This window comes from Narcine bancroftii, chromosome 4 (assembly GCF_036971445.1).
Source record: "Narcine bancroftii isolate sNarBan1 chromosome 4, sNarBan1.hap1, whole genome shotgun sequence".
NCBI lineage: Eukaryota > Metazoa > Chordata > Chondrichthyes > Torpediniformes > Narcinidae > Narcine > Narcine bancroftii.
Window position 1 is genome coordinate 203,137,333 of NC_091472.1, and position 23,342 is coordinate 203,160,674.

General features: G+C 39.0%; 1 protein-coding gene across 4 annotated transcripts in view; it reads right to left on the bottom strand.

Moving 5' to 3' along the window:
• ppil2 (peptidylprolyl isomerase (cyclophilin)-like 2) overlaps nucleotides 1-23,342 on the bottom strand; it is a 408,077-nt gene that overhangs the window by 235,369 nt on the left and 149,366 nt on the right. For all 4 annotated transcript variants that reach the window (XR_011356343.1, XM_069933672.1, XM_069933670.1 and 1 more), the window contains 2 exons: nucleotides 20,596-20,687; nucleotides 18,123-18,212 (listed from right to left, as the gene is read on the bottom strand). Coding sequence is in view for 3 of the 4 variants with exons in the window: in XM_069933672.1 (XP_069789773.1) it covers nucleotides 18,123-18,212; nucleotides 20,596-20,687 (182 nt within the window). In the remaining variant the exon portion in view is untranslated. The remainder of the gene's footprint in view (nucleotides 1-18,122; nucleotides 18,213-20,595; nucleotides 20,688-23,342) is intronic.

The following is a 23,342-nucleotide window of genomic DNA, read 5'->3' on the forward strand; positions in this document are numbered from 1 at the left end:
TTGTTTACACATTGATACAAATGATTTGCTGTTGCTGCAGGGCAGTTTTTTTAAAAAAGACCAGATCGCCAAAAAATTCAGTCATAGGTCTGGTCCCGACTATTTCAGATAATCAGTGTTGTACTGTAGTTTCTTATATGAAGGGTGCTGATCGAAGACTGCAACTGACAATTTCATGGATACTATCTGACCTGTTCAGCACCTCCAGCAATTCTCTGCTTGCTCAAGATCCCAGCAACTGAAGCTTTCCTGTTACTCTATAGAAAGGGTGTGATTGCATCAGAGAGAGTGCAGAAGAAATAGATCAGAGAGCTTTTGCAATGAGGACAGGTTGAAGAGTCTGGGCTCATTTCCCCTACACAGGAAGAGGCAGAGGGTTGATCTGATAGAAATATAAAAGATTACATGCAGCATAGAGAGGTGAAATGGCAAGATCCTTTTCCCCATAGTAGATGTATAGGTTTCAGTTTTTACAGGGGACTTGATGGTTAAGTTTATTTTATGCAGAGAGGGGATGATATGTGGAACCCCCACCAGAAGGTGGTGGAATTGGATTCAGTTACCGCATTTAAGGACTATTTAGGCCAGGGATGGCCAAACTTCGGCCCCAAGCCAACTGCAGTCCGTTGCCCATTTTAAAGTGGCCCATTAGAACATAGTCTCTAACAATAGATCGCATGCAGGGCCCTCCTCCATAATGTTTGGGACAAAGACACTTCTTTCCTTTATTTGCCCCTGTTCTTCACAGTTTTAAATTTGTAAACAAACAATTCACATGTGATTAAAGTGAACATTCCAGGTTATTTGTATACATTTTGTTTTGACCATGTAGAAGTTATAGCACTTTTTATACATAGTCCCCTCATTTCAGGGCACAATAATATTTGGGACATTTGAGTTCACAGGTGTTAGTGAGTACTCAGGTATCTTTAATTGCTTCATTGGTGCAGGGATAAGAGAGCTAGGCTTGCTTCTAAGCTTTTGATCATCTTTGGAGTCTGTAGTTGCTATTTTTCAACCTGAGGACCAGACTTGTGACAATGAAACTCAAAGTATTCATTATGAGGCTGAAAAACAGGAATAAAACAGTAAGAGACATCGTCAAAACGTTAGAATTCTCAAAATCAACTGTTTGGAAGATGATTAAGAAGAAAGAGTATACTGGTGAGCTCAGTAATCACAAAGTATCCCAAGGAAGATCTCCACTGCTGATGACAGAATTCTCATTATAATGAAGAAAAATCCCCAAACACCTGTCCAACAGATCAGAAACACTCTTCAGGCGGCAGGAGTGGATGTGTCAATGACTACTGTCCGCAGAAGAGTTCATGAACAGAAATACAGAGGCTACACTGCAACCCTCAAACTATTAGTTACCCACAGAAACAGGATGGCCAGATCAAGTTTGCCAATAAGTATTTAAAAGAGCCTGCAGAATTCTGGAAAAAGGTCTTGTGGACAGATGAGACCAAGATTAACCTGGATCAGAGTGAGAGCAAAGTGTGGAGGCGTAAAGGAGCTGCAAGATCCAATGCATACCACCTCATCTGCGAAACATGGTGGTGGGGGTGTTATGGCCTGGGCATGTCTGGCTGCCATAGGTACTACTGCACTTATCTTCATTGCTCTCAAGTTCAAGCAAATGCCTCCAAACACATTGGTCGGGACTTCATCCTAAAGCAACAAAGGTGTTTTTCAAAGCTAAAAACTGGAAAATTATTGAACTGCCAAGTCAGTCACCTGATCTAAATCCAATTGAACATGTCTTCCAAAGGCTGCAGAGACTCTAGGGGACAAACACCCAAAACAAGCAGGAGCTGAAGATGGCTGTAGTAAAGGCCTGGCAGAACATTCCAGAGAATATACTCAGCACCTGTTGATGTCAATGCACTTCAAGCAGTCACTGCTTGGGGAGGAATCACGTGATGGAGAAGTGGCCGGTCGGGGAACTCCAGCCCTCTCCGGAAAAGTTAAAAAAAAAACAGAGAAAAAACAAAGGCACAAACACAAAAACTAAAATAAAGGTGTGGAGAAAATGGCAGCGAAGAAAGAAAAGCCAAAAGCAACGGGAAGAAGAGAAGAAGAAAAGACGTCGAAAGAAGGTGAAGGCCTTACCTGTCCGAGGAGGCCCGCCGTGGAGAGAGAAGCCCGCTCCCTCAGGTCAGTTGAAGCCCCAAGCTCGGGTCTACAAAAATGGCTCGCAGAGCCAAACAAAAGTGCGCAACCACGCATGCGCGAGGAGTCGAGCATGCGCGATGCGCAAGACAAAAATAACACTGACGGGAGGGGGGACCAGCTGAGGAGTCGATCTCCACAGCTGAAATTGACAACCACAACAAAGCAGCAAGAGGAGAACATCGAAAATAACGAGAACAAGAAAGAGAGTAAAAAGAAATCAAAGAAACAACAGATGACCAACCCAGAGGAAGAAGACCAGCAGCAAGACATTTCTAATAAAAATAAGAAGACCAAAAATACCCAACAAAGTAAAACAAACAACCCAACAAGAAAACCAGAAGAGACAGAGGTAAAGGACACAGATCCTGGAGTGGACTCAGAAGAAGAAGAGGAAGAACACAGAGAAATGGAAGAAGAAGGGAAGGGCAAGTACCTGGATATATATTTTTTTAAAGAATATATGGAATCAATAAAAGAATGGCAATCACAAGAATTCAGTGAAATAAAAAGAAGAGTAAAAAGTACAGAAGAAAAAATGAATAGATTAGAGGTGATCATGTCAGATATAGGAAAAAGAGTGGACAAGGTGGAAGAACGAGAAACAGCCATAGAAATTGAAGTAGATGACTTAAAAAAGAAATTAGAAGAATCTAATAAAAAAGTTAAAGAGACACAAGAGCTGTTAGCTCAGAAGATAGATATAATGGAAAGTTATAATAGAAGAAACAATATAAAGATAGTGGGCCTTAAGGAAGATGAAGAAGGCAAGAATATGAGAGAATTTATAAAAGAATGGATCCCCAGGGTCCTAGGAAGACCAGAATTACAGGAAGAAATGGAAATAGAAAGGGCACATAGAACATTAGCCCCTAAACCACAACCATAACAAAAACCAAGATCCATTCTAGTAAAATTCATAAGATATACAACAAGAGAAAATATATTGGAGAAAGCAATGAGAAAAATAAGAGAAGACAAAAAAAACCACTGGAATACAAAGGTCAAAAAATTTTTTTCTATCCAGATATAAGTTTTGAACTCCTGAAGAAGAGGAAGGAGTTTAATACAGCAAAAACGATCCTATGGAAAAAAGGATATAACTTTATGCTAAAGTACCCAGCGGTACTTAAAATAGTTATTCCAGGGCAGCAAAACAGACTATTCTTGGATCCGGAGGAAGCACGAAAATTTGCAGAACAACTACAAAACAGACAGAGAGATGAAGACATGTAACGAGAACAAAAATGACCACGAACTATATGTATGTGTATGTATATATGTGTGTATATGTGTGTATGTATATTTTTTTTTAAAATAGAGTATAGATAAGAACTAAGAAGGGAAAGTAAGGGAAGAAAGGAAGTAAGGAGGGAATTAAGAGAGTGACCTTTGTTATATATGAAGATTAAAATCTTTTCTGGGGGGTGGCTGGGTGGGGAAGAATTACGGTCACTGCGAAATCAGTTGACGCTTGCAAGTGATTTCGCAAATCCAAATGGAGAGGGGAGATGTGGTTGCCCGACAAGGGACAAAGGGCAACTCAGGAAGGGGAGGGGATAATGGGGTTAAAGGAATTTTAGATAGGAGAATAATGGAAATATTTTGTGTCTTAGAAATGTTGTCTTATAATGTGTTCAAAAAAAGAAAGCAGAAATGGATAAGAAGGAAAGGTGATGATGAGAAAACGGAAAGGAAAGATAAACAAAGTATGAAATGGCTATGTTGAACTATATGACTTTAAATATTAATGGAATACATAACCAAATCAAAAGGAAGAAACTGTTAAATTTACTGAAAAAAGAAAAAATTGATATAGCATTCATACAAGAGACACACTTAATTGAAGTGGAACACAAGAAATTAAAGAGAGATTGGATAGGACATGTAACAGCAGCATCATATAATTCAAAAGCTAGAGGAGTAGCTATATTAATCAGTAAAAATGTACCAATCAAAATAGAAGAGGAAATAATAGATCCAGCAGGGAGATACGTAATGATAAAATGCCAGATATATTCGGAGTTTTGGAATTTACTCAATGTATATTCACCTAATGAAGAAGATCAAAAATTTATGCAAGATATATTTTTGAAGATAGCAGACACGCAAGGGAACATAGTAATAGGAGGGGATTTCAATCTTAATTTGGATTCAAACATGGATAAAACTGGAAAAAAAATTAATAGAAAGAACATAGTAACCAAATTTACAATTAAATCGATGCAAGAAATGCAACTCTTGGATATATGGAGGAAACAACACCCAAAGGAAAAGGAATATTCATATTATTTGGGAAGACATAAAACATATTCAAGAATAGACCTATTCCTGTTATCAGCTCACATGCAAGAGAGAGTTAGGAAAACGGAATATAAAGCTAGACTATTATCGGACCACTCACCCCTGTTATTGACAATAGAGTTAGAGGACATCCCACCAAGAATGTATCGATGGAGATTAAACTCCATGCTACTTAAAAGACAGGATTTTAGAGAATTCATTGAACGACAAATTAAATGTACTTTGAAATAAATACGGAATCAGTGAAAGATAAGTTTATACTATGGGATGCAATGAAAGCGTTCATCAGAGGGCAAATAATAAGTTATGTAACTAAGATGAAGAAGGACTACAACCAGGAAACAGAACAGTTGGAAAGGGAAATAGCAAATATAGAAAAAGAATTAGCAATGAAGGAAGACACAACTAAAAGAAGAGAATTGGCAGATAAAAACATAAAATATGAAACACTACAAACATATAAGGTGTAGAAGAACATAATGAAGACAAAACAGAAATATTAAGAACTAAGAGAAAAAACGCACAAAATTCTAGCGTGGCAGCTTAAGACAGAACAAACTAAGATAATGGTATTGCCATTAAGAAAAAAAGAGAAGCAAATCACATATAATCCAACGGAGATTAATGAAAACTTCAGAGAATTCTACGAACAACTATATCAAACTGAAAACGAAGGGAAAGAAGATAAAATAGATGAATTTTTAACTAAAATTGAACTACCGAAATTACAAACAGAGGAACAAAATAAATTAACAAAACCATTTGAAATAGAAGAAATACAGGAGATAATAAAAAAACTACCGAACAATAAAACACCAGGAGAGGATGGATTCCCAATAGAATTCTATAAAACATTTAAAGATTTATTAATTCCTCCCCTTCTGGAAGTAATCAACCAGATTGATAAAACACAAAGCTTACCAGAGTCATGTAAAACAGTAATAATTACAGTAATACCAAAGACAGGGAAAGATCCACTTACACCAGCGTCATATAGACCAATATCTTTACTTAACACAGATTATAAGATAATAGCTAAACTATTAGCAAACAGATTAGCCGACTATGTACCAAAAATAGTAAAGCTAGACCAAACTGGATTTATTAAAAAAAGACGAACAACAGACAATATCTGTAAATTTATTAACTTAATTCATGCAGTAGAAGGAAATAAAACTCCAACAGTAGCGGTTGCTTTAGACGCAGAGAAGGCCTTTGACAGAGTAGAATGGAATTATTTATTCAAAGTACTACAAAAATTCAGCTTACCAGAGAAATATATTAATTGGATTAAAGCATTATATAAGGGGCCATTGGCAAAAGTGACAGTAAATGGATATATATCAAAACAATTTAACTTAAGCAGATCAACAAGGCAGGGATGCCCACTATCTCCTTTATTGTTCGCATTAGCCATAGAACCACTAGCAGACTGATAAGAACAGAAAATAAAATAAAAGTGATAAAAATAAAAGACAAGGATTATAAAATCAGTCTATTTGCAGATGACATTATAATATACTTAGCAGAACCAGAAATATCAATAAAAGAATTGCATAAGAAATTGAAGGAATATGGAGAAGTGTTGGGGTACAAGATTAATGCAAATAAAAGTGAAGCAATGCCAATGAATAATGCGGATTTCTCAAAATTTAAGAAAGAATCACCATTCAGATGGCAAATGCAAGCAATGCGATATCTAGGTATACAAATAAATAAAAACCTCGGCCATCTATATAAACTCAATTATTATCCACTAATGAAAAAATTACAAGATGACTTAGAGCATTGGAAAGATTTACCACTAACACTGATAGGAAGGATTAACTGTATTAAAATGAACATTTTCCCAAGGATACAATACCTATTTCAGACACTACCAATACGCCTAACAGAGAAATTTTTCAAGGACTTAAAGAAAATAATAAGGAAATTTTTATGGAAAGGGGGGAAACCGAGGATAGCACTAGATAAATTAACAGAATGGTATAAACAAGGAGGCTTACAACTACCAAACTTTAAAAATTATTATAGAGCCGCACAATTAAGATACCTATCAGATTTTTATCAAACAAGGGAAAAGCCAGATTGGACTAGATTAGAACTAGATAAAATAGGGGAGAAGATACCTGAACATATATTATATAAATGGGATGAAAAATTGGTACAACGTAGGAATTCTCTAGTATTGCATCATCTGCTCAACATTTGGAAGAAGATTCATGTAGAAAGGAACAAAACAAATGACCAACTACCAAAACTAATACTGACGCAAAATCAGCTAATCCTTTTTACAATAGATAACCTTTCCTTTAGAGAATGGGAGAAAAAAGGGATCAAAAGAATAGAAAATTGTTTTTCGGGAAATAAACTATTATCCTTTGAACAATTGAAGGATAAATTTAATATAACTTACGATACAATGTTGGCATATTACCAACTAAAATCCTACTTGAAGGACAAATTGGGAAACAGTCTGAGGTTACCAGAAGGAAGTAATTTTTAATATGTGATTACAGACACAATGATAATCAAAAAATTTATAACAAACATGTATATTAAACTACAAGAAAAGGAGAATGAGGAAACAAATGGTAAAACAAAATGGGAACAAGATCTAAGCATAAAGATAAAGAATGAAACATGGGCGAAGCTATGCTCCGGAACCATGAGAAATACAATAAATACAAGGTTACGTATGATACAATATAACTGGATACACAGGCTATATATTACACCTCAAAAGTTAAATAAATGGGACCCAACAGTATCAGACAGATGTTTTTGCTGTAAAAAGGAAACGGGAACAACAGTTCATGCAATTTGGACATGTGAGAAAGTGAAAATATTTTGGGAAGATCTAAACCAGATATTAAATAAAATCACAAAAAGCAATATACCAAAAAACCCAGAGATCTTCCTCCTAAGTAATATAAAAAACAAAGAATTTGGACTCGATTTGGATGGAGCACAAAAAAGATTTGTTATGATAGATGTAGCGAAAAAATGTATTATGTCAACCTGGAAATTAGAAGATAACTTGAGAATACAACAATGGTATATAGAAATGAATAAATGTATTCCATTTGAAAAAATAACATATAATATAAGAAATAACATTACAATATTTGAACAAATATGGGAGCCATACATGAAACACAATAGAGAAAACCTACCATGGACATCTACCACCTAAAATGACAGAAGGAGAAGATAATGAAAAGAACTGACTCAGTGGAATTTCTTGTTTATTTTTATTGAGTGACAACATTGTTTAACGGGTTTAATGTATCTTATATTCTGAACTTTAAATAAATGGGAGGGGAGGTGAGGGAGGGAGGGAGGGGAGGAGGGAAGGGGGGAGAAAACAACACTGTATATATTTAAGAAGGAAAATGTATGTATCTTGATCAATATGGTTTATAGTGTGAAAAATAAAAAATTTAAAAAATAGAAAAAAAGCAGTCACTGCTTGCAAGGGATATGCAACAAAGTACTAAACATGACTAATTTAATGCCATTGCTATGTCACTAATATTATGGCTCCCTGAAAAGAGGGGACTATGTATAAAAAATGTTGTAATTTCTACATGATCAAATCAAAATGTACACAAATACCCTTATAAAATCTAGAATGGGCACTTTAATCACATGTGAATTGTTTGATTACACATTTAAAACTTTGGAGCACAGGGGCAAATAAAGGAAAAAAGTGCTTTTGTCCCCACTATTATGGAGGGCACTGTACAATGCACTTCTCAGTTTCAACACTAGATATCACTGCCATTTTGAACAACTACTAGACCGACCACTGTTACTCATCGATGAAAATATTTACTTCAATTCAAAAAAAAACTTCTACCTCATTTGATTAAACATGTAAGGGGGAAAAACTTTAGGAGAAATATTAGAGGTGTCTTTTTTACTCAGCGAGTGGTGGCAGAATGGAATGATCTTCCGAATGAGATAATTGCGGCAGAGTTCCTTCTGTCATTTAAGAGAAGGTTGGATGTGTACATGGAGGTGATGGGGTTAGAGGGTTATGGGCGGAGAACAGGAGGGTTGAGCTAGTGGAGTTGTTCTATTGAACCGGTGTGGACTTGAAGGTCTGACATGGCCTGTTTCCGCTCCGTAAACGGTTATATGGTTATATGGCAAAAATTAAAATACGGAAAATAGCAAGAGAGTGCGGAAAATTTCAGACAGAGTGGGAAATACACACTTTTGGACAGAAGTACAGGGAAGTGTGTTGTTTGATTTGCAAGGAATGTGTTAACAGCCTATCTATAAGATTTAAACATTGCATTAATTATTAAGGTGGATACCTGGGCCATGAGCTGCTTTCACTGAGAGCTGTGGAGATGGCCTTGATGGTTTCTTGATCTTTTCTCCTGTTTATTTGGCACCCAGTCTTTTATTTTGCACTGCTTTTGGAATGAGAGTTTTAACGAGTTTTCTTGCATTCATTCAAATTAAATTTAAGAGCAGTGGATACAGTCATAGGTGAGCACATCAATAAACTACTCTAATGTCAACAGTTTAATTGTTCAGTAGTGTTGTAGAGTAATTTGGAAAGAAAACATTTTCAATTGCACAGGGGTTTTCTGGTCTTAAAACACAATCTTTCTTGCAGTGGAACTGTTTTTTTTTTAAATTTTTTATTTTTCACATAATAAACCATACTGACCAAAATACATACAGACATTTTTCACTTGAATATATACAGTGTCATTTTCTCCCCTTTTTCCCCCTCCCTTCCCTCCCTCCCTCTCCCCCCCCTTCACATTTATTCAAGGTTCAATCTATAAGATACATTAAATCCGTTAAACAATGTCGTCACTTAATAAAAGCAGTGGAACTGGTTGAAAACTGCCAGGCTGAATATTGTTTGGCCCATGACTCCCTATATTTTTCTGTATGTGGCCCACAAACAAAAATGTTTAGCCACCTCTGATTTGGACCAACACTTAAACAAGCAAGGCACAAAAGGATATGGTGTTCATGCAGGCAAATGGGATTAGTGTTGAACAAAAAAGATCAGCATGGATGCGGTGGCCTGTAGGGGCCATTTCTGTGTTGTGTGACTCTGCGTCTACAGCAAACATCATCTGACACTTGATGAGGTGAATGTAACGAGCCAGAGAGCAAAAATCACATTCCGGTCTTAATTTCACACCTGATGACCATGCTCTTCATTTACAGCTCGTATATAGCAGAGTGGGCTTGCACGTACAGGCCCCCTCCCCGGCAAAGACCATACAAAGCACTAATATAAGACACTTATTACAAATGTGACGCCAGTTAAAGGGAAATTTTAATATAAAATGGGATTGACTCTGGTTCCAAAAAGCAATGAATGTGTTCAACACCACACTTCTCCATCAAATAACTCAGCAGCTCAGATAATGTGATGTCCCGACAGTTTTATAATAGATAACACACTCACGTCATTTAAATCTGGATTGATATTTCTGAATGCTTAAGAAATAGTCAGTTACACCAACGTGCATAAGGAACACTCCAAACTTTTCAGTAGGTTTTGTATGTGATTTAACCAGATAATACACTCGTGCCATTTAAATCTGGGTAGATACTTCTGAATGTTTAAGAAAAAAATTAGTTACAGCAAATTATGTAAAAGGTACACACTAAGCTTTACAGTAGATTTCATGCATAATTTAACCAGACTGGCCATAAAAAATCCAAAGGGCTGCTGTTATGCTTTCCAACAATTAGCTAAGAACACTTGCATCCACATCTTATTAAGCATGAAGTATTGTATACGCACAATGTTGTTACAAAAAGAATATGAATGCAAATCTGAAATTGAAACAGGAATGTTCAGTCCACAGCATTAAGTGATGTTTTCAGAGGTTGCGCTGATAAGAGGCAGGGGACTGGAATACTGGTGGGTGACAAGATTGTAGATACCGGAACCTGAAGAAACAAACTAATTGCTTGAGGAAGGAAGGATGTGAGAAGACATGACTGGACCATGAGCAGAGAGGGACAGAGTAGGTGCAGGTTTCTTGAAATTGGAGAATTCAACGTTGGACTACCCAGGCAGCATGTTTCACTCCTCTAGGAGTGAAACACAAAAGTGCTGTGCAGAAAAAAAAACACAAAAATGTTGAAGGAACTCAGCCGGTGTCCATAGAAGGTAAAAATGAATTTCAGGCCCGAGCCCTTCTTCAAGGCATGAGCAAAAAGCAGACAGGCCCCTGAATAAAAAAGGTGGAAGATGGGGCAGCGGGAGAAGCAGACCATCAGACAAACGATCAGACAAATGGTAACAATTGGATATGGACAGGAGAGGAAGGGTGAGAATTGATTGGGGAGAGGAGGGGGTGGCTCTGTGAATGCAAAGCTGGAGGGAAGAAGATAGAGGTAAATGCAAAGAGAGAGACAGAGCTGGAGGGAAGGTGAAATAGGGATATGGGAGAGGGAGAGATGAGAGGAGGGTGCAAACAGAAATCGATGTTAATGCCCAGATGGAATATGAGGTGTTGTTCCTCCGATCTGTGCACGAGGCCATAGTCAGACGTATAGGAATGGAGCGGAAAATTATAATGGATTGCCTTGGGACTTCCCTGCTTTTACAGCGGTCAGCACAAAGGAAAAGATCCACATCCAGTCTCTCCAATGTACAGGAGGCCACAGCGGGAGCACCAAATGCAGTCGATGACCCCTGCAGATTCACAAGCTGTTCTTCACTAGGAAGGACTATTTGGGGCCCCAAATGGCAATGAGGGAGGAGGAATGGGTGCAAATGTGGCATATCTTGTGGTCACAAGTTTGCGTTTAGCCTCATCCTGATAGCGGTGGACAGATAGGTCAGTGTGGGGAGCGGGATTATACTGCAGGCACTTAAGTTGGCCAATTTAGACAGACACAGATGATCAGCAAAGTGGTTGCCTGCTCTGCACCTGGTCTCACCGGCGGAGATGGGGGCCATATCTATCGCATTTGGTGTTCCTGATAGGTTGTAGGAGGTGCACGTGAATCTCTGTCTCTCCTGGAAGGATAGAGGTGAGGGAGATGGTGTAGGGGCAGCTTCAGGAAAAAGTGCCAGGAGAATAGGGAGGGCTGAATGAACTGGGGAATCATGGTGAGAATGTTACCTGTGGAAAGCAGAAAGTGGAGAGGGGAGGAAGATGTGACAAATGTGCAAGTGGTGATGGATATGGACCCTGATAGGGTGAAGGGGAAGGATGAAGGGTAATCTCGTCTGGAGGTGGGTGGGTGGGGGAAGGCATGGTGAGAGCAGTACATGGGAAAAATAGAGAAATTGAGGAGGTGCAGATGAGGGGGTGGAGGGGAAGCTGTTTCCTGAAAAAGGACGACACTTCAAATGTCCTGACCATACCTAAGAATAGAAGCAGCGGGGACAAATAAACTGAGAGAAATGCAGTGTCCCTACAAGGAACAGGGTACTAGAACATGCAGTCCAAGTATTTGTGGCAGTCGATGGTTTGGAAGTAAAAGTTGGTTGACAATTTGCCTCCCCAGATGGAGAGAGCGGGAAATCCAGAAAGGGGTTGGGGGGACCAGAAATAATTCAAATAAAATTTGAGGGCGAGTTGGAAGTTGGTCGCAAAATTGATAACGTTGACAAGTGTCGCCTGTACTCGTCGATGTGTGGAGAAAGAGTTGGGGGCTGGAGCCTTACCTCATTTTGCATGCATGTATAAAACCTGGGTCCAAGGAATTGAGTTTAGCCAGGAAAAGAAAGACTTTGTGAGTTGTGGCATTTTAGACAAATAGTGAGTGCTTCAGAGGATTCCTATAGGTCTTAGTAACTAGCAATTCTACCAAAAAATATACTGGATCAAAATTAAATCAGAGAACAGAAAAGATCAATAAATATTTGGAAATTAACAGTGAGAAACCAACAATGAAGAGCTGTACGACAGTGCCACAAATACTCAGGTGTATAATGACATCATTGCAGGAGCAATGGATACTCTGAGATAAAGAAAAATAATTGAGTTTGTACAATGTTGTTTCCTGTGATTTCCAGCAATAAAAGCTCTTGGTTAATACCTCTTTGATGGCAACTGCACTTGCCCTCCAGCACAGGCAAAAGAATGGGAAAAGTCATCTTGTGAAACTTGCACCAACTTGAAGTACAGAGACCCTGCTACAGCCTTGGTGAGGCCATACCTGGAGTACTGTGTGCAGTTTTGGTCTCCTTATTTGAGGAAGGACATTTTCGCCATGGAGGGGTGAGGAGAAGATTCAGGGATGGAGGACTTGCATATGAAGAAAGGTTGGATAGACCTCGGATAGGCTTGTATTCTCTGGAATTTAGAAGATTGGGGGGATCTTATAGAAACATATAAAATTCTTATGGGTTTAGACAGACTGGACGCAGGAAGGTGGTTTCCAATGCTGGGAGAAACTAGAACCAGGGGTCACAGTTTAAGGATGAGGGGGAAGTTTTTTAGGACTGAGATTAGGAAAAATTTCTTCTCTCAGAGGGTGGTAGATCTGTGGAATTCTTTGCCACAAGAAGTAGATGAGGCAGGATGAGAGAGAGTGCTGAAGGCGCTGAAGATTTCCTGATTGCGTTAGAAGTTTGGTTCTGACCTTGGGTTGCTGATGTTTTGGACTGTGTGACTACAGAAGCACTAGAGGAGAATCCATGGACACTCAATTTATGCTGATGGCGAATCTATTTTACGGCAGACTAAAGGCAATTGCTTGTGATATTACACCTGTATACATCTTGTATCTTGAATGTGTAGATTTAGACATACAGTACAGTAACAAGCCCTTTCAGCTCACGAGTCTGTGCCGCCCAATTTACATTCCATTAACCTACATCCCCCGGAACATTCTGAACGGTGGGGGAAGCTGGAGCCTCCAGGAAAAACCCAAGCGGACGCAGTGAGAACATACAAACTCCTTACAGACAGCATGGGATTCGAACCCCGGTCCTGATCACTGCCGCTGTAAAGGTGTTGCGCTACTAACCATTAGACCAACCATGCCATCCCATGTACAATTCTAAAAATTAAAAAATGATCCTGAAGATTTTTTTATTTACACCAGCCTTGAGATTACTTTTAATTTGGGAGCTAGGTGGTTTTCAGAAATCTATCCAACTTTAATTTTACCAGCCTAGTTTGTGAAATAAAGATCACATTTAAATTCTGAATGTTACCAATTGCTTTTCAATAGATTTATGCTCCAGTAATTTGGTTCTTATTAAGGTGAAGGCTAAATCATTCAAGAAGAATGAAAATCTAATTGCAGTACAGTACATTTCCGATTATCCAAAACTCTCAGGACCGACATATTATCGGTTAACTGCATTTTTCGGATAACTGAGAAATGGTTTTATGCAGCCCAGTAGCATCAGTAGAATAATTGTATTGGCCATCACCAATCCCTGACACCTCCGCACCACCCAGGAGCCCGAGCTCTCTGCTCTGCTCTCCGTCATCTCCCCACTGCTGCCATCGATCCAGCCCGGGAAGCCACTCTCCTTGATGACGCCGGGACAGCGGAGAACCAAGTATAGTGGAGGGTAAAGAAGAAATGGAAAGAGAGAGGGGAGGGAGTTACCTGAAACGAGGACAATCTCGCCATGCACTGCATGACCCGCCGACTTCCTCCAGTTGTTCACTGATGTTACCAAACTGGTGCTAACAGTGTCTCAAGGCCCCAATGAGCACGACAGGTGCCTTTTTTTTTAAAACTTGTGGCATTATGTTGTCGCTGAAAATTTTTTCAGATAACTGAGATTTTTGGTTAACTGTTTTCGTATAATTGAAAATCATTAAGTTTGATAATTCTAATATCAACTCCAAGGAGGATATGTTGTATTAGAAAAAAGTTATTATAATGAAAGACAATTGTTATATATATTATTTTTCTGTTTTACAAGACCATAAATCATAAAAGTGGATGCATTGATTGTTTAGTTTTAAAGACAATATACATAATGCCATTGCACTTACAATATAGAATGGGGATGCTTGGTGATTCTATCATTAAGGTTATTTACTTGCCCCAGAAGCTTGCAGTTCCACAACAAATGGGAGAATCAGGGAGATTTAATGGCAGTGAAAGTATAGGTTACAGGGAAATAAATGAGGGAATGAGAGTGACAGGAATGCTCTGAGAGGCAACATAGACTCAATGGGTGGAATGGCCTTCAAAGTTGCAAAGAATTATAAAATACATGCAATATGAAGCACGCATTGGATTTCAGATAAGTGGAGACAAGCCACTATTCCATAGTGTTGAAAATAGTGGGAAGTTCTATTGTGTGCTGTTCCTAAATGTGTGTAACAACCAAGGCAATGTCAGAAAATGTACAGCTGGCCTTAACAGAGCAAGGCCTCAGACAAAGGAAGGCTCATTCCAGCACTTCAATTTTCCATGAGAATTTTATGCAGTGATACTCATCTATTAGATAAATACATTCCACATTAATTATTTTTTAATGTAGATTTAGCTGTGATAACTCTTGTATATGCCTTTAATCTCTTTTCATTTCCACAAGGTCAAGAGTTTCCAATGTCATATGCCACTGGCTTGATGTCAAAACTGCTTTTGCCAGTCGACATCTGCCTTTGATATTCAATGATCTTGTGTTTTCATATTATTGAAGTTCACTATTATTTTCAACTAGTGAAACAATGTACTGTTCTGTTTGTACCTCTACGGTGCCAACGAACACCAACATGAATTTAAAATAAGTTTGGACTGTTTAGAAAAATCAGTTTCACAAAATAATTAGATGTAATAAAGTATTTCACAAATAATTGTAATCTGGATGAAGAAATCCTTTCTGGATAAACTTGTTTATTTTCTTATGATGGGAGTCAAAAAGGAATTTGCTGATTAACGGAAATCATTATCTTTAACATGAATCATAAATTAAAGATATTTGTTTATTTGATAATAGATGAAGGTGACAACGAGTTTGACTTTTTTCTGCAAGTCCAATACATCGGATAAAGTTTGTCAGTGATAATTCTCCTAGCTGGTATGGTTACCTACTAGGCTGCCAGGCTCAATTTCCCTGTTTATATCCCATTAGTATTGATATGTACAGATCCATATTCTGCCTGTTAACTTATTATTGCTGCTATTTACAACTCTTTTTGATCCTTTCCACTTCTATTATCTCAATCAACAATGTTTCTGTCAACAGATAAAGCAAACTACAGTTGCAATTAAAAAATACCTTTCATGATTTGAGATTGTCGCAAGGTGCTTTATGAACAATGAGGTACACACTTCCAAAAGTAGTCACCATTGGAATTGAGCAGTTCTTCATTTGTCATTTACAGCTCTGTTTAAACAATTATCTGCTTACTTTGTTGACCAGGAACTTCAATTCTTGTGCATTTTACACAGTTGTGTAACTGCAGCAAGCAATAATTTCAGTGCATCTGTACTTACGTGTCTGATTAATGAACAGAGAACACTAGAGCACAGTACAGGCCCTTCAGTCCTCGATGTTGTGCCGACCCATACAAACTATTTAACAAACTAAACCTTCCCTACCTCACACCCATAACCCTCTACTTCTCTTGCATCCACGTGCCTGTCTAAGAGTCTTTTAAATCTCCCTATTGTACCAGCCTCCAGGCACCCACTACTACCTGTGTAAAAAAAAACTTACCCTTAACATCTCCCCTAAACTTTCCTCCCCTCATCTTGCATGTCCTTTCATATTTGCTACTCTCTACCCAAGAAAAAGGTGCTGATTGTCCATCCTATCTACGCCTGTCATAATTTTGTAGACCTAGAACCACAGAACACTACAGCACAGAAACAAGCCCTTTCGGCCCTTCTAGTCTGTGCTGAACCATTTTTCTGCCTAGTCCCACTGATCTGCACCCAGTCCATAGCCCTCCATTCTTCTCCCATCCATGTACCTGTCCAAATTATTCTTGCATGGTAAGATTGAGCTCGCATTCACCACTTCAGCTGGCAGCTCATTCCCCCGAAACTTTTCCCCGTTCATCCTTAACCCATGTCCTCTGGTTTGTATCTCACCTTCCCTCAAGGCAAAAAGCCTATCTACATTTACTCTGTCTATCCCACTCATAATTTTAAATACCTCAATCAAATCTCCCCTCATTCTTCTATGCTCCAGGAAATAAAATCTTAACCTGTTTAACCTTTCCATGTAACTCCATTCCTGGTCCGGGCAACATCCTAGTAAATCTTCTCTGCACTCTTTCTAACTTAATGATATATTTCCTGTAGTTAAGTAGCCAAAACTGTACACAATACTCCAAATTTGGCCTCACCAATGTCTTATACTTCAATTAAGTCGCCCCTCACCCTTCTTCACTCCAAAGAGAAAAGCCCTTGCTCTATTAATCTTGCCTCATTAGACACATTCTCTAATTCAGGAAACATCCTGGTAAATTTCTACTGCACCATCTCCAGAGCTTCCACATCCATCCTGTAATGAGGTGACCAAAACAGAACACAATACTCCATTACCTCATCTCTTGAACTCAATCCCCTGACTAATGAAGACCACCATACCATAACAACACTATCAAACGGAGCAATTGAGAGAGTTATGGATTTGGACCCCAAGGTCCCTCTTCTTCCACATTGCTAAGAATCCTGCCATGAACCGTGAACTCTGCCTTCAAGTTTTACCTTCCAAATTGCAGCACCTCACACTTAACCATATTGAACTCAATCTGACACTTTTCCGTCCAACCCTGCATCCTGTCTATATCCTGTTGTAACCTACAACACCTTCTGCACTATTCACAACAACTCCAACCTTTGTATCATCTGCAAACTTACTGACCCATCCCCCCACTTATTCATCCAGGTCATTTTTGTCCCAGAACAGATCCTTGTGGAACTCCACTCGCCACCGATCTCCAGGCGAAATATATTCCATCTACCTCTACCCTCTGCTTTCTGCAGCAACAGACTTGTTGAAATTGATGGGATTAAGGGGAGTGTGTTGGAACAGTCAAGTTTAGAGGTAAAAAGGATGAGGAACTAACGTTAAACTCCATGTTACTGAGGTTCAGTAAGGGCATTGAAGATTTTGGGTCACATTAAAATGGGAACCTTCACAAATCAATGAATAGTAGATAAAGATACATTGACTCAGCCTGACATAATGGTCCAAATAATCATCACCCTGGGAGTTGTAAGTCTCTCGCTAGATGTATGATAACAATCCCATAATGTACTTCATTTGCTAAGTAACCTTGCTCAATCCCAAGTGAAAGTAAATTAATCATGTATTGTTACTGCTTGTGGTAATTTGCTGAACACAAACAGTGTCATATTTGCCTATGTAATCATAATGCATGAAGGGTCTTCAATCTGAAATATTAACTGCTTCTCTTTTGAAGGATATACCTGACCTAAGTATGTCCAGCATTTTCTGTCCTCACTTCACTGCATCATGTGAGAGCCATTTTCAGATTCACACGACTTTCACTGACTTCTATTGTCCACATGGAATATACTGTCATCCTTTCTACTGCCCTCTTATAGGATGTATTGGGTTACAATGAGTTTCCAATGGAACTACGAACATAATAGTATATGAACATCTGCAAAATGCAGAATTAAGAGCTACCTTATTACTGATACCCCAAAGCCCTAACTGTTACGCAAAAGAGAACATTTCATACTTGCAGTGTGATGATGTCTTGCCGAGTGAAAGGTTCATCATTTAGCAGATCTTTAAAATTCTTGGTCTTAATGTTCAACTGCTCTACAGCCTGAATAGAAAAACAAAGGATGACTTTCCAAATAGTTATAATTCCATCCAGCCGTGTTAAAAGCATATACATAGGAACAGACTTGGGTGAGACATCAAGCATGCCTTATAATTTAAAGATCATGTCTAAATTAACCACTGGCGTCGTCACTTTCCTATTTAATTCCTATCATTGCAGATTTCCCAATTTGATTACATAGTTCTTCATTATAAATGTAAAATGTTGCTGTCCAAAATTTGCCATGTGAGGGAAAGTGAAGAAAATAAAAGATTTGTGGCTTTCATGCCTCAGAGTTTCCCAAAGCTCGACTTGGTAAATAAAGTGCCAACATGTTAAAAATATGGTTGCCCAATGGAAGACAGAAAGTTCCACTAACAATGATAAGCTCATGATACAATGACTGGTTTTTAAGTAACATTAGCATTCCTTTGTCCCTTCATGCAAAACTTCAAAGATTGTTACCCCAACTCATTATACACACAAATCTCAGGAATATTTTTGATGGGAAAAGAATTACAGAATTAATCTACCATATTAAGACCCAATTGTTTTTCCCAAAAAATGGCTTTAAAATATCCCCTGGGCCTTGAATGCGGAGTTGAAATTAGAGTGATAATGGTGAGGGCTGGTGGCAGGCGGGGTGGTGGGGGCTGGTGGCAGGCTGTTAAGGGGAGCAGGGCAATGGGATCAGTGTGGGGGCTCATGGCGGGCTGTCAGAAGGCTCTCCTGGCAGCCTGCTGTCGGTCCCCACACTGTTCCCACCACCCCGCTCCCCCTCCCCCCACCCAACAGCCTGTAAAAATGATTTTGCGCAGTGGTTCAGTACTACCCCCCGCCATCACCATGGACATAGAACAAACACACACACCTGCTTCTTCTACACTTGGTACACATGTCCTAGCATTCGCTTTCAACTTGTACTGCACCTAATACAACATGGCAGCCACCAAGGCCAGCTCTCGTGAGACCTCCTTGTCACCATTTTTTTTGCCACCCCAACCATAGGCACTATTTTATGTTGATACACCACCCCCTGGGAAGGAGGTCCATGGAGGGTGGGGGGAGAGGGGTGATCCCATGAGTAATCAGACTGGGTGAACCAACCCGTTACACCATTGCTTACCAACAAATACAGAAAAAAAAATTAATATTCCCTGGTGAAATGAGTGGGGCGGGAGGTCTTACATACCATGAAACAAGATAAATTTCTAATAACATCTTGGTTCTTTAGGTACCATGCAGACTTCTGAGTCAAAAAGATATCAGATCAAATCACACTTCGGATACCTCTGTACAATATCTAGGCTATTGCTTGTCAATTGCCGCTTGTTTAGATGAGTTGTTAAGACAATGTGATACCACTGGAAAATTAAAAATAACAGCACATCATGTCAGTGTTGAGGAAGGCACAGTTAGCGTAGCGGTTAGCACAACACTGCTACAGCACCAGCGATCGAGACTGGTGTTCGAACCCCGCACTGTCTGTAAGGAGTTTGTACATTCTTCCTATGCCTGTGAGGATTTTTCCCGGGGGGCGGGGGAGTCAGGTTTTCTACCACCATTCGAAAGGTACCGGGGTTTGTAGGTCAGTTGGGTGTGGTTGGGCAGCACGAGTTTGTGGGCTGAAATAGCCTGTTATTGTGCTGTATGTCTAAATTTAACATTTAAATTTTGAGGGCTGGAGCTTAACAAATGTAAAGCCAGCTTTCATTGTTATTCTTCCTCATCTCTTCTCCATTATGTGAATAACTTCTATTCTTAATATTTGATTCTTTAGTTAGGAGCAAGATTAGGTAGTTGTTTGGTATTTATACCACGTATCTGTCTAAATATTTTAATGGTCCATACATATATATGAAGACCTTTGAACCAGCTATTCAGAGAAAAACATTGAGATTACCATGAGTTTAATAATTTACGCAGCACAGAATTCCAATCATGAGTAAGTATCAATTGCATTGTCAGATATCAAAAGATTAAAGACATTTAATTCTGGAATGTTGGGCTGTAACTTTGAAAGGCAAATAATTGCATATGATTTAATTTTAAAAAAAATGCTGGAAACACTCAGGAGGTCAGGCAGAATCTGAAGTGAGATAAACTGAGTTAATGTTCAAGTCAATGACTTTTCATCAAGGCTGGGTCTTGCTGGACTAGGATCTCTGCCACTGGGTGCATAATGCAGAAGTCTCACTTCCAAAAATTCTCTGGTAAGGGAAGAGTCATCATGAAATTTACCTATCTCCAACTTTTTGCAGTTCAGATAAAAGGTCATCAAACTGAAACCCTTCCAACGTGTTCTGCTTTATCTTAGACTAGAAGAAGCCAATGGGCTAACAGAAATGTTATTCTGAATTTCTCAATCAAAGTAGGTGTTACCCACCTCGTGCGAATAGACGTTTCCTGAAGACTTGATTGCCAATATGTGCGAGTTGTTCGTGAAGACAGAGTACATCACTGGGCAGTGGTATTTTCCTAAAAGAAAGAAAATAATCACCGTAAGATGTTCTTCACATGCCACAAATGCTTTGAAAATTTTATTTTACTGAAACCCATCGCATGTGATTTATCATTCATGAATACTCGTCCAGAATTTGCATGCAATCAGGAACAATCTACATAAACCACATTCAATGAACACTTACTTAAAATTTTATCCATATTGACAATATATTTCCAAATGTAAAAGATATGCCTGCACTCTCAGTGATGCCTGCAGCACCACCCTAAAATGTGACACCCAGAAATGGACAGATTAATCTCCTGGTGAGCTTAACCAGTGCTTTGAAAAAGATGCATATGACTTCTTTCTACTGCGTGTTGCCATATGCAACCCCAAGGATCACTTTTTAACTTGCCCTGAAACTTTCAAATGATGCACTTATCTCCTTAGATCTCTCTCATAACCTTTTCCGATTTGTGCCCTCTGATTCACATTACCTCTTCTCGCTACTGCTTTCAAAACATTTCTTTCTCTTTTCTGAGAATTAGTTTTCATCTGCCACACATCCCGAATCAGCCATGGCAGGCAACTGTTAATTCTGCCCTTGACTATTTTTTCAGTCCAGTACCCTGACCACTCCAGGGCTCAACCCTGACATTGGGTACCATCTGTGTGGAGTTTTCACATCTTCCTGCGACTGCATAGATTTCAAATGGTTACTCCGGTCTCATCTCACATCACTAAATTAAATGGCCACTGTAAATCACCTCTCAGTAGAAGTGGCAAAAAAAACAAAAAGGAAACAGGAGAGAATACTGTATGCTTCGGCATATGTCAAGTCTTGAAACCCTCAAAAAACAGGGGTTGACTTACATCAGATACAAAAACGAGACCTTAAATTCAACTAATAAAAAAGCTCGACATAGACATAAAGACATACAAGACGACCTACCACCACTGCTCTTCAATTGCCGCTCTCCACCACTGCTCTTCAGCACATGCCCACCCGCCGGGTGCTGCCAAGACCCATCTAGACATTTTACAATTGTACAGCCTGAGGACCCTGCTCCTGCCCAGGAGACCAAAGTCCCTGCTCCTGCCCGGGAGCCGACACGTAGCCGTGGTTCCTGCAGCAAATCAACTTGGGCAGCAAAGCAACTTCTTCGATGCAAACGGCACCACACCCAATGTGGAGAACGGAGTCGGCAGCAGCCGATGCTGAAGACTTGGACCCAGCTCCATTTGACATCTTTCCAGCCAGAGGCAAAGGTTTTCTTTTAATTTTTTAATAAGCAAGTTTAACAACTTGCTTAATTTACAGATTTGTTACTTGACGATTAGGGTGTTGTAACAAAGTTTGGGAGGTCTGGCACCAGTCTCCAGCACGTTCCTTGCAGAAAATTGGATGGGTTCGATTTATACGCCCGATATATGATAAGACCATTAAAATGAGGCTGAAAATGGGGACCCTACTTTTATGAAGGTTGACTTATACGCCAAAATATACGGTATTTTGCAGGGCAACAAGTGAATAAGACTGACCCTGATGTTAAAGGAAGGCAAGTAGATATTTTGCACACGGATAAAACTACTAAAATAATCTACAATGATGAAGATGAATGTGCTGCTGGAGTCAAGATACTGCTAATCTTTGCTTCAACTTATTTGACCACCAAAAAGTAGTAGCTGTGACTCTAACAGCACACATTTCATTCATTTGCAGGTCTGGGCCAGTTTCCAGCAGGTCACACACACAAGGATAAAGTTATTAATCAGCATTGTTTAAAATCAGACTTTAAATTATAGTGTTTAAAACCTGCAGTGAAAGACATCAATGAAAACTTCCCTTTTTTATTGGGCAATCCAAAAATTGCAGAATAGAAATAATTAATATTTAAAGCCATTTTAGATTCAAACCAATTAGAAATTCAGCAACAAGGAAGACGCAATTATAAGGTGATAATCGTGACATGTGCTGTAGGAAACTGGACCATAAATAAAATCAGTGACTAAATAACCATAGTTAGTTATAAGATTGAGATTATTTAAAATGTTACAGGCTTGGAATTCTTATTACTATGCCCATTATATTTGAGAATACCACACTAAGCAAACGGTAGAAAGAGCTGAGACAAAAGGTGCAACACTGATAAAGCATTATGTAATTTGTTATGGAACTGTCAGGAAGAGCTGTTGATTTTCTAAAATTATAAATTGCAACACAGTGTAAACATCCCAAAATGTATTAAGAATTTGGAGATGTAACATTTCTTAAAGATATCAATTTTATATTTAATGGCTATCTGTTCCTTGATTCAGTTTTAAGCAGAAAAGGTTAAGTCACAAAACCTCCACAAGGTACAAAATGCAGTTGAACAGGATGCTTTAATTGTAGAGCAAAACACAAAAGTTCTGGAGAAACTTGACAGGTTATGCGGCATCCACAGCAGTGGTTCTCAATGTTTTTCTTTCCAGCCACACCCCACCTATGCCATCGGTGCTCTGTGATTAGTAAGGGATTGCTTAAGTTGGGATGTGAGTATGTCTTGGGTAAACTTGTACCTCTCACTTTGTTCGTTTTAGATTGGTCACAGTGTTTGAGCTACTGAAAGAAAACAGACTTTGTATGGGGTGACGATCAGGAAAGGGCGTTCCAGTCCACCAAGCAGGCTATTCTTCAGGCCCTG